The following is a 12,575-nucleotide window of genomic DNA, read 5'->3' as shown; positions in this document are numbered from 1 at the left end:
TTGCTTGCCCCGAATGTGGATAAAACCAAATATATCACGTTTGGAATAGGTAACTGATCATCACCTGAATCCTACCTTAATCTGGAAATAAGATCTGATTGTTGATTACAATAAATATCTGAGAATAATTATTGACAGAAATCGACGATGGGAGGTTCAGGTCCAGCCGCTGGTTTCCAGATTAAGAAAGCTGTGTCATGTATTCTGCTCACTTAGAAACATCTTGGGCATTGGCACTCTCAGAACTGCGTATTTTGCTATTTTCCAGTCAGTGGCAAGCTGTGGTATAGTGGGCTGGGGAGGTTGCACGGCGTCTTTCATGAACCCCCAAATAAATTTACACAAATTAATACTAAGAATGATGATTCGATGTTCTCCCACTTTACCACCTGAGACATTGTTTCAATTCATGAAGGTGCTGGACATTAGACATTTAAAAAAAGGGTCATTGACACATTTCTGGTCATGCGGTTACCAACCAGCAGAATGCTCGTACGAGGTTTTTCTGTAATTTAAATTATTTAATACCAAAACACGTACGACTTTTGCTCCGAGATATTTCTTTTTTGTGGCCCCAAGAGTGCTCAATGTCCTGGATGAAAAAAATTAAGTTCTCCAAAACGAAAGCCATAATCAGGAGAGGTACACGAGTTTGGATTTTGTCTAAAGCTAGGGTTTCCTAGGACAGTGGTGCCCGTATTTTAACGGCCGTAGTGAACGGTGATGCAGTGGAAAGCCATCGTAAAGGTGATTAGAGAGTGGTTTCCTAGGAAAACGGTGTTAAATGGTGTTGATAACACCGTTTTCCTAGAAAACCACACTCTAGTCACCTTTACGACGGCTGTCCACTGCATCACCGTTCACTACGGCCGTTAAAATACGGGCACCGCTGTCCTAGGAAACCCTAGCTTAAGGGAAGAGACCATTGAAGGGGACTACTACGAGATATTGCATAGATTTATATACTATTAAGCGTGTTGCCCAGGTGTTTATTGAAACAAATGTTTATGTAATCGTTTTGAATTTTTATTTTTGCAATTATTTAATACTGTATATGCTTCCACTTTCCATCATGTTGTAAATCAACTCGATGGAGGCTCGTTTTTAAAGTTACTCAAAAACTAAGGAAATGCTATTTTACATTTTTAATTTTAATTTTAAGTTGAAAGTTCAAGTCTGACTAGCTCAAACTTAAATTTTATATTTTAAGTCAAAACTTTTGTAGCTTTCATTAATGTTACGAAGCTGACTATTTTATGCGTGAAAGTACAATAATAAAAAAATCTAAAAAAAACCTTCCAGAAATTAAACACAAATAATTAAAAACCGATCCGGTCGAAAATTTTCAAAAAACTCATTACTCGAAAAGTATGCTAAATCGCGGAACATACAGGGGGTGATAAGGATACCCCTCAATATGAGGCACCTACATTTCACCTTTGGACGTCACTTCTCCGGCCACCTGTATAATAACCTACCATGAAAAATTAAATTAAATTGCATTTTTTTGCACGACAACAGGCCAGGAGGCCCAATTACAGTTGTGAATTACATCACAGAACACCCAGGCTTGAGAAAAATCACATTTAATTTTTGTGTTCTCACCGGGAATCGAACCCGGAACGCGGAACCTTCCGTCTGTGAGTCAAGCGTCTTGACCACTACTTCACGAAGGCCGCCATAATACTGGTATAATAGTAAGTAAATTTAAGTTGATCTGTATATTTACCAGTCAAACAAATAATACCTATTTGAGTACATTATTTAAAATAATCATAAAGACAAAGTCCCTAAATATAATAAATCTGGCATATACCAATTAAATTGTAATGATTGCGATTCAACGAATTAAAAATTGTGATCAATGAAAAAATAAAAGAAACCTTAGTATTAGATTTAAAGAACGCTAACGGTGCTTAAATAATATTTTTTCTGAATTGTGAAATCATTTGATAGAAAATACTCATAATTGTAATAAAGATAATTAGAAATAAAAAAAAAGATAAATAATAACAAAAAAATAAATATTAACAGTATTTCTTATAGTCCATTCCTGTCTAGTTTTTGAAATAATGGTCAAAATCGTCTCATCTCCCACCTTCACAAAAACAAAAATGACAGGACGACTTATTATTTTCATATGTTTAGATTTAATCATTAAAAGACACTGGAAAATATTGATTTTACTGATACTGATACCTGGCAACATGTGAACCAATTTTTACTAGATGTCTTCCTCATTTTTTGCATCCATCAACATTTGCATCGTAGATCCTTTTAGCCGTTCTTTCGCTGTCCATTCGCTCTACATGTCCAAACCAACGCAGCACCCCTTTCTTAATTCTGTCAATAATGCATGTCTCAGCCTTACACACTTCACGGATCTCGACATTTGTGCACCCATCATACATCGTTTTACCACACATTCATCTGAGGGATCGCATTTCGACAGCATTCAACCTACTTTCATCATTGTTTTTCCAATTCCATACTTCGCTCCCATACATTAGAGTTGGAACTAGAACTCCGTTGTGAACTGCTAGTTTAGCCTCCTGCGATAAACATTTGTTTGCCAAAGTAGATTTTAGTGCACCGTTCACCCTGTTCCCGGCACTCACCCTCCTTTCAATATCTTAATCGGCCTTTCCGTCCCTAGTAAACATACTTCCCAGGTACACAAATTCTTCTACCTGATTCAGAATATCTCCGTTCACGCTGATCTCACATTTAGTTATATTTTCATCCCTTTCAAAGACCATCACTTTCGATTTATCAACATTCATGAGCAAATCGCTTTTCTTGCATACCTCGTAGACTTTTGTTACTAAGAATTGAAGGTCTTCTTTGCTGCTAGCAAGAAGCACGGTATCATCCGGGTCAATATGAAATATTTATTTAATAAGGTGTTTACACACTAAAATATTTCATAGTCCCTGGACTGGTACCTGAAACGTGAGACTGATCACCTTACCTTCATGTAACAAAAAATGATATACACTGCGATCGGTGTAACATTGCAGTGCCCTATGCAACATTAGGTGCGGATAGGGAATAATGATGATGATGAAATAAAGTAATAAAAGACTTTGAGTTATTTTCATTTTTTGACTTTATTAACACGCAAATACAGTGGTCTGACAAATTGAATACACATAAAAACTAGTTATTGAATTTAAACGCCGGAGGAGGCGGGAAAGTGCAAGTGACGTGGTGCGCGCTCTTATTCTATACATTTTTTTTTTTTTTTTATTATTCAAAATAAAATGGGGCGCCTCGCTCGCGCGGGGGCTCACTCGGCCGGAGAGCGCCTTGCCAACAACATACAGCTACAAAAAATGCCCCACCATTTCCACGCTGGCGGCTCACGTTCGGCGTAGTCATACACCACCTCGTCGGATGCGGTGAGTTCACCAGCCCTGGCTACGATGTCGTCTCTCATCGCAGCGCCCCGGCGCGGGAAAGCAGCCACCATGGCTGACGAGTTGGCGCCCTCGAAGTCATGCCCGCGGACGCGCCTTCCCGACACCAGGTAATGATCCGCGTCGTCCTCTGTCAGGTGCGCTGCAGCGGAGACCACCGCCCGCGGCTCGCTGGTGGACGGGCTGTTCGAGGCCTTCCCTCCTGCTGAGACGATCGAGATACACGCCGAGGCGTTACGTTTCTCATCCAAATTACGCTGCTGATCTTCAGGTGCCATACTGAATCTGATGATCTGTCGACGGGCTTGAAATCAAAGGCGGTAGGAGACTGTCCTAGGACCGAGTTGAAACTGACCGGTCACGCTGGGGTTGGCGGCTTCTTTGTCCTATCTCGGTTGGTCGTTCTGGCGAAAGCACTGTCCGCTAAGTCGACTTCACTAGTCCTCAAAGGGGTCCTTCACTTTCCTGCGGGGCGTATTGGCACAATGAGGTGACTGCAGTCAGGACAGTCCACGGGTCGACCAGCAGTCAGGCGAAGCGGGAGCGGGGTGCAGAACGGAGCCAGGGTAGCACACAAGCCGAGAGCCAAGAGTGAACTGATCATCCTTTTACAAATTTCGAATTATAAAGCGTCATGTACTAAATCTGAACTAACGCCCGAAAGTGGGGAAAAGAAAAATTTCCCTGATATCGCTAAACTGTAAAATTAATAACAATTTTATTTATTAGGATTCAGCACTTTGCTTACATGTACGGGGACCATTATATGCTAATGCAATTAATAATTTTTGTTTAGAATTAAATATCTAGCGCGTCTGGAAAACAGTTATTATTTATTCAATTACCGACCGGTTTCGGAGCTATTATTACGTACTCCCTTGTCAAAATATAATTTAAAAATGAATATATAGGACGGAAGCTTTTCAATAATTTACCACAAAATCTACGCCAAGAAATAAATTACGGAAAATTTAAGGATAAATTTAAGAAAAGCTTCCTGACATAATTATCATTAACCGTATTTTGAAAATAAAGATGTATGTATAATACGTGCCTGTGTATATCAATTTGTTACTAGTTTTAAGTTTTCTCAATTTTTACAATTGTTTAATATTTTATTTATTGTATTATTTTGTTTAGCATTTTTGTTTCTTATTTAAAATATTTTGTAAACTTGCCAAACACAAGAGCCAGACTCTTTTTTGGCAAGTTCAACCTGAGGTGTTCCATTTTTATTATGTTAATAAAGGTTTTTACAAAAAAAAAAATAACCCTATTTTACAATTTCAACAGTGTCTACATAAATCTAATACAAATGAAAGTAATAAATCAAGTCTTATGTCAAGTATTAGTATAAGTATTAATTTTGTGTTTGTGGGAGGATCATGGAGTGAGGGGTTGAAATTAGACGTGGGTAAGACCCTGTCACCGAAAAGATACGTATCTCTTAATCTGCATCACCAAAGGGACCGTATCTTTTAAGTAGTTCAATTGAATGAATGTATCTGTTGCTCATTCGCCGCATCTTTCGCATGTTCGTATCATTTGTATCTTCATATCTTTCGTGTCTTTCATGTCTCTAGTTCGTTTCGTTCTTTCGTTCTTTCGTTCGCTTGAACCAAATGCGTACGAGCGGTAAATAAAAAAAATATTCTTAACCTTTGGCTGGTTTGTCAGCATGATTTTCTTTATAGATTTGATACTATTGTTCTTTAGATATTATTATATCATAAACCTGTAGAAAACAGATAAATTATTTTATTTACAAAAAAACGTTATATTATATATTATAGAAAGTTATATTTCATGCTAGGTGCATTGATTTTGTTATTTACTTTTACTATTAATTTTTTGTTATTTTTTTTAAATAATAAATATTTTAAACCCCCTTACCGGGTAAGCTTTTTTTCAAAGAAGATTTTTATGTTTAAAATGTGTGCAGTTATACAATATATTTTAAAATAAACAAATGCAAATGAAGAAAAAACGTAAATAAAATTTAAAAAAAATAATAATAGGCCTCTAGCACAAAATAGATAACTGACTCAATAAGTTTTTCAAGAATGAGGTTGTTTTTTTTACATTGTTCCATTTGTAATTATTTTTAGATGTTATGTTTTCCAATTGGATTGTTATTCTTTAATTTTTATATTTTAATCTTTATTTATTTTAAGTTACTTAATATTTTTTATGTTTATTATTATGGCTTTACACGGGCACAGTCTAAAAAGCCATTATAGGTTGGTGAATATGAATGTTTTTATGATGAATTAATAAATAAACAAACGAATTAATTAATAAAAGTGTTTCTTTAAATATTGATATTGAACAGAAAAATATATAATATCTAATAAACTCGAGCGAACAAACTAATCTCTTGTTCACATTTGAAGGCATAATGAAATATGGATACCTAATGTTTACATCTTAACGTAAATAATAATTAATAAAAAAGCATTTTTATGGCGACATTTCGTAATAAGTGTCGATTGAATTTCAAGTGCCATCCCTTTACCGACTGGCACCGATACCATTACCGACACGGCGCGCGGGAGATGAAGGAGAACAAAGAACAAAGCAGCCAGTATAGGCATTTAGGTACTTACTATAAATATATATATATATATATATAGTTGGATAATTTATATAGCGCCATTTTTGTGAAAATCACCTTAAGGGCGCTGTACAATTAATAAATATCCCAGTACGTCTTGCAGCTACAGAGCGCATAGACGATTGGGATTCTAGTTCCTCGTTTTCAATTAAGAGCAATAAAAAAATATAACAGATAAGAGCTAGATAACAGGACGTCTTGCAGCTACAGAGCGCATAGACAGTTAGAAATTTAGCCCCCATTTACACATTTTAAAAATTGACAAATAAATTTAGTGTATTAAAAAATAATAAAATACGAATAGTAAAAAGGAGTAAGGTAACAACACGTCTTGCAGCTACTAAGCGCGTAGACGATTGGAATTCTAGACCCCATTTACAAAATTTAGATATTTTAAAGTTGATATATGAAAGCTAGATAACCAATCATCGTGCAGCTACAAAGCGCATGGATGAGAAGAATTCCAGCAAAGTTAAAACAATATCAATAAATTTATAAAAAATAGAGTATAGTAGTAAATTGATCAAGTGTTCATACCAAGAAGTAAGCAATAAAAAACTAAATAAATCAAACACTGTTTCAACTCCATGGTTAACAAAGGGAGATAGATGTCCGAAGAGAAGCGTTTGTAGACAGTAGGTAGATACCGTCGCCATGTGGCCCACTGGCTGGTAAATAGTTTCTGGAAACGCACGTGTGTAGTATTATTATGCCTTTTGTTCCAGTGACTTGGTGTCCATTTTGGTCCGTATTATTTCGTTTTATGAGACGCAACATTCCTGTTCAAATTAACTTTTTTACATGAATATTACACAATCGTGTGTATGAGCGGTTTGATTTATCATTTTGTATATTATTAGGAGGCAGATATTAGAAATATTATGTATTTATCAATAAATGTCAGTTCACTTTTAGTAGCACTGTTGTTATTTATTAATTATGGGTGTAGTGTTCTAAATAGCAAAATTTAGGTACTTTCGCGTCAAAAACTTATGCATTCTTAAACGGTTTTAAAGGATTCATATAAAATTTTATGATTTTAAGGTTTATTATTACGCACTATTTTTTGTAAGTTTTGTATTTTTTGTAAGAACTATATTTCACGCCCAGCCCGTACGGTGGCTGAGCGCGAACAGTTACAGTAGGTACCTAATCTACCTACTAACCACAGAGATAAGACACAATCTCGTTCAATGAATGAACGAAATGAGATAGAGATCCAAAAGACACGAAGATATTAATGATCCGAATGACACATTTAGTTTGGCGCTCTTTTCGTTCGCGAACTAACTGACCGAGATGAAAGAAACATGTGTTTAATATCTCTAGTTCAATGTTTCCGTTCGCGAACTAAACACCTCTAGTTGAAATTCGATCATTTGCACTTGTTTTCGGCAAGTTAGACAGTGGTTATAGGAAATACATATCGTCAATTGGATTATTTATTGTTTGTTTGCTCTTGAATTTGTTAAATAAAGATAATTAAATAAACTATGAAAATAAGTGCACAAAAAACAAATTATTTTAATTGTAAATGACCACAAAGTTAATGATTCAAAAATAAATTTTATAAGACTGATTATGTTTTTGGGCTATTAAAGGGCAGATCGTTGATTATTTGCTCTTGACAGCATATATCGAAAGATGCCATTCAAATCTCGTTTTCAGGTATTATGTTTGTTATCTCTCGCTGCTTTTCATATTTTGGCTAACGGCTGTTTGTTTATGCAGTTGTCATTTCATAATTTGGAGGTTTTTGTGGGTTCAGAGGGAAGAGGTTATAAATAATCTAAGTTCTTACAGTGTCACTGAAGGCTGAGTCATTGTCTGGGGAGTCAGTCCTGCTAGGGTGTATGGACGGAACTGATGTGACGTCACTGCAATTCCTGGAGTGCATGCGCCCGAAGCCACCACTCGACACGGATCGGTTCTCCACGGATACTAAAAAAAAAAATGTTTTTTCTCAATTAAATGCTGTACCTTGGAGGATAAAACACGGGAATCCACTTTTGCCGTTTTGAAGTTAAAAATTCAGACATTACTGCAATTAGATATTTTATACGTAAAAAAACACCGAAGTCCATTTCGTCATAAAAATGCATTTTTAAATTTCAAATGAATATTTGAAGTACACTTTATCTTACTGCAAAAAACATCAGTAATTTCAGTTAAGCTAGGGTTTCCTAGGACAGCGGTGCCCGTATCTTAACGGCCGTAGTGAACGGTGATGCGGTGGACAGCCGTCGTAGTGGTGACTAGAGAGTGGTTTTATTTTTTAACGGTGTTATCAAAATCGTTTTCCTAGGAAACCACTCTCTAGTCACCGTTACGACGGCTGTCCACCTCATCTTCTTTCACTACGGCCGTTAAGATACGGGCGCCGCTCTCCTAGGAAACCCTAGCTTTAGGCTATTTTAATACGTACTTTCGCTATCAAAATAATAATTATTTAACATAGAAAGTTCTTTATATTTAGAAATGATCTTATTTGGTTCAAAATTTATCATGTTTTGGAAATCGCACTACCACAAAATCTTGTTTCCAGAACATTTCGTTCAATTTGACTCCCGCGGTACAGAATTAAAAATTAAAAGAAGTCATGTTACCTTAACACTGGTTAAACCTACATAGTAATAGTATATTGTACATAGCAAAAAAATGTTGTGTGCTAGTGATTTTTTAAATATCATTGTTATTACATATTTTATATCTTTTTGACGCTTGTGCACACATATACACACATGTCCACAACCAATACTTAAAAAATATTTACACATACAAACAGATTAGTTAAAAATATATTCCCCTTCATTATTTTACAACGAGTAATTCAATCATTCATGTAATCTTCAACGTACACTGCGCAAATGCTAGAACAGAAGGAGGTATCGAAAATGCCCACATTCGTCTAATTGACATTCCATTTTGAAGATTTGTAATTTATAAACATTTCTTGTGTACCCACGAACAGGCCATGCTTTTGTGAGATCATTTTGTTTATTATTTTTACTGTTAATATGTATTTCATTGGTATGTAATTATCCTTTATTTTTTTAATACTCTCTTTTACCTCTTATGTTTATTGTAAAAAAAATAATAATATGATAATAATAATAATAATGAATATACGCAACATAAAAGCAAACACAATATCTTGTAGAGCAGAAGGTTCTCTTTCGAATGACGAATAACTTTTACCACTTTATTACTTCCGGTGTTCATTTTGAAATTTAGAATAAAACGGACAAAACTTATGTTAACACTTTATAAAATATGGAGTTTAATCTTTTTTTCAATATATTATTTATGAGAACCTGCAAACGCATTCGTCTAGCAAATCAGCAGGACTTTTAAAAACAAGTAGGACTTTAAACATACATTCATAACAACAGAAAATAGACGTTTTGTCATTTTTTCCTTTTTATTTATTTATTTCGGTGGATTTATTGCTGAAAGCAATATCTTCCAGCTAGCCATAAAAACAGACTGGTCATAAGAGAGAAAATTAAAAGTTATTAAATAAAAAATTACAAATGATTTTTTTAAATAATTAAAAAGCACATATTATGCTGTGTAAAAAAATAACCAGCCGTATAGCTTGCCTACCATATCTGAAGACTTTAGTCTCCTTAGCGGTGCACACATACAAGAAAAAAATTGCTCATTGCCAATCGAGAAAAGCTGCCCAAAGAAGCTCTCTATAATCTGATAGCCTTGACGTCTTTGGGCATTTTTTTCCACCCGGACAGTAATAATTCCTACCTGCTTGAGACGCTCGTTTCTGGCCGGTGTTTGTGGAGATGATTCTGTTCGTGTCCTCATCACACCTGGTCTCCAAGGCACACAGCTCACCCAGGATGGCATCAAGATCCACGTCCTGCGTGTCCTCCAGGTTGGCCATGGAGAAGCGATACGAGTCTATCCTGGGAGCGGCTATTTCATGCGACAGCGGCCTCAGAAGCTGCGAGTGACTGTCCCCAGGACCAGAAATCGTCTCCAACCCCTGAAGAAAAAGAGAAAAATCTACTTAGATATCTCCAAAAACATTAGTTTATTTGATTTATTTAGGATATATACGGTAATACCAAATAAGAATAACATAAATATAATGAACCCAATAACAAATATTTACGAGTATACAAGACACATAAACAAATTAAATATGAAACAAGATCATCACTGTGTGCAATAATTTGTATATCGGTATGAGTCTAGTATTTGTCTAATATATCGGTATGAGTCTAGTATTGTATATCGGTGTGAGTCTAGTCAATAAATCTTCGATCGTATTTATGTATGCTTAAAAGTTAGCCCGTCTTATGTTTTATATTTTTAGTTTGTAAAACCCTTTTCAGTGTTCAACATTTTAAATAACTTCACTTTAAAGTTTAGTTTACCGGTGTAAAAAAAAAATGTAAAAAAAATATAATTATGTTTTATTTGAATCCTGTTATGCCTTATATTATAAACATAATATAATGTATGTATTATGTCTTAATAGTGTATTATGTTAACTACGTAACTTTATTTTTAAATTTTAATAATATTTTTTTTTTAATTTTTATATTTGAAAAAATGTTAATTATGTTTAGTGTGTAACTTTTTCTTATTATATAGTATGTATAATGTAAAAGCCCCATGGGCGTCAACAGAAAGAAAAATAAATAAAAAAAAATGAAAAAAATAAAAAAAATATTGGTTTATAAGTAACTTTAAACAACGCAATGGTGACTCGAAACAGGTTGGATAAAAATAATTCAAAACAAAGTTACGCAACAAAAAAAAACAAATTAATTTTAGCATATTAATTCGAATTTCAATAAATATTTTTTTAGACAATATAAAACGAAACTGATATTTATGAATATTTTTACTACGTCTACTTATGTGTGAAAATGAAAATAAATTGTAAAAAACAAAATTAATTTAAAAAAATAAGTTTAATAAGTTAAATCACTTCCTCTCTAAACACGAGCAGTCTGCTCACTTAGAGAGGGAATGACGTGTTAAATAATTTGTCAACGAATTTTTTTTGTCGTGATAATTTGTTTTTATTTTGAATGTTTATGTTGATAAAACGAAAAATTCAAAAAATAAAATAAATTTTAATCAATTGATAATTTATTGAATGGCAGGCAAATGAACTAACCAGTACACTATGACGCTGACTAATAAATCTACTCGATTTTCTTTTGCAGGATGTTTACCGGAGAGTAGCCTTAAATAAACAAAAATATTAAGAAAGAGTTCGATAAAAATCGATTCACCCTGATTTTAGCGTGATAATTTTACGACTTTGTGAAATCGGCTGATAAGGGGAGAATTTCGGGCATAGCCTCCAGTAAGGTCGGTACATGAAATAAGGGGCTTGAAAATGTAAATTCATTATTTTGTAAAGGAAACAACAATCGCCAATACTTAAAAATATAAGGAAATTTGTCTTAAAAGTTTTGGAAGAGATTTTTTTCTATCCTTTTCTTTTTAAATCTCAACCATATTATCTGTCCCAGCTTAATGTATGATAATGCTAGTTAAATAAAAATACATGTATTTTCAAATGTCATATATTAATAATAAGTTAAGTTTTTGAGGTAGGTTTCAAAACTTTACAGGAGTGTTACTTTTCGATGGTAGGAAAATATCACGTTTTTTTAACAATTTTAAATTAATGAGGGTCTTTAAAATACTAAGGAGAAAAAAAAATGTAGCTATTATTAGTATTAAAAATATTTTTTAATTTAATTTTAAATTCCCGCGAAAACCATTGATAGCGGCCAGTCACGATTCGATTAAATTTTGAACTTTGTTTGAGACCGTTTAAATTTAAATAGAACAGCGTCACAAATCTTGACGTCGCATTTGCCAAGGTCAAACATGTCGCGTTTTTGTAAAGACATATTTTTTTACTTTTTACATTATTATTTTGAAAATCACGCAAAAAAACACATCTACACAATATCTTTATTGATTTTGAAAATACATTTAATGTTTCTAAATCATTTTCACATATTTTTATCAGTATTCGTAGTATGTGATATTTTCCTCGACTAAATGATACTATTTATAAGCTTGTCCATCATGACCATCTTCAAATATGTCAATAAAAATAACCTTTGAAACGAATGCTCGCTTTGGCCAAATCAAACTGAGAAACAATTTATAAAATAGTATAATAATGTGTACGTAAATACCTTAAAAAAAATTGCGATATTGTAGGTTTATTATCCCAACAATATAAAATATTAAATTTACTTTACGAGAGAAGCATTTTTGTTCGTTTGAATATCTCTGCTATTATGTTCTCCTTGTAGAGACCGTCTAACTAGGCATCTACCATATAATGAACACAATAAGACTAGATCGGAGTTAAACTAGACGTAATGAAATAATCACGCCGCTTTACTCTACTCTGAGAAAAATACACCGAGTCAGACCAATTCGCAGGAATGATATTTCTTATATAACCCCAATGGAGAAAATGATACTGTAATTGACTTGAATCCTAGTGAAACCCAGTGCATCGCGAATAATTTAAGAAACCA

At 33.9% G+C, this 12,575-nt stretch overlaps 1 protein-coding gene across 1 annotated transcript in view; it reads right to left on the bottom strand.

Moving 5' to 3' along the window:
• pico (ras-associated and pleckstrin homology domains-containing protein pico) overlaps positions 1 to 10,036 on the bottom strand; it is a gene marked incomplete at its 5' end in the record, with an annotated part of 28,321 nt that extends 18,285 nt beyond the window's left edge. Inside the window, 2 exons of the mRNA XM_088242104.1 lie at positions 7,835 to 7,974; positions 9,796 to 10,036. Of these exons, the coding sequence (XP_088098230.1) occupies positions 7,835 to 7,974; positions 9,796 to 10,036 (381 nt within the window). The remainder of the gene's footprint in view (positions 1 to 7,834; positions 7,975 to 9,795) is intronic.
• Between the last annotated feature and the right edge of the window lie 2,539 nt (positions 10,037 to 12,575).

The sequence above is a fragment of the Micrasema longulum genome, unplaced genomic scaffold, assembly GCF_059751315.1.
Source record: "Micrasema longulum isolate JH-2025_06_02 unplaced genomic scaffold, ASM5975131v1 h1tg003306l, whole genome shotgun sequence".
Taxonomy (NCBI): Eukaryota; Metazoa; Arthropoda; class Insecta; order Trichoptera; family Brachycentridae; genus Micrasema; species Micrasema longulum.
The sequence above is the reverse complement of the archived record's forward strand: the minus strand, read 5'-3'. Positions and strand labels throughout refer to the sequence as shown.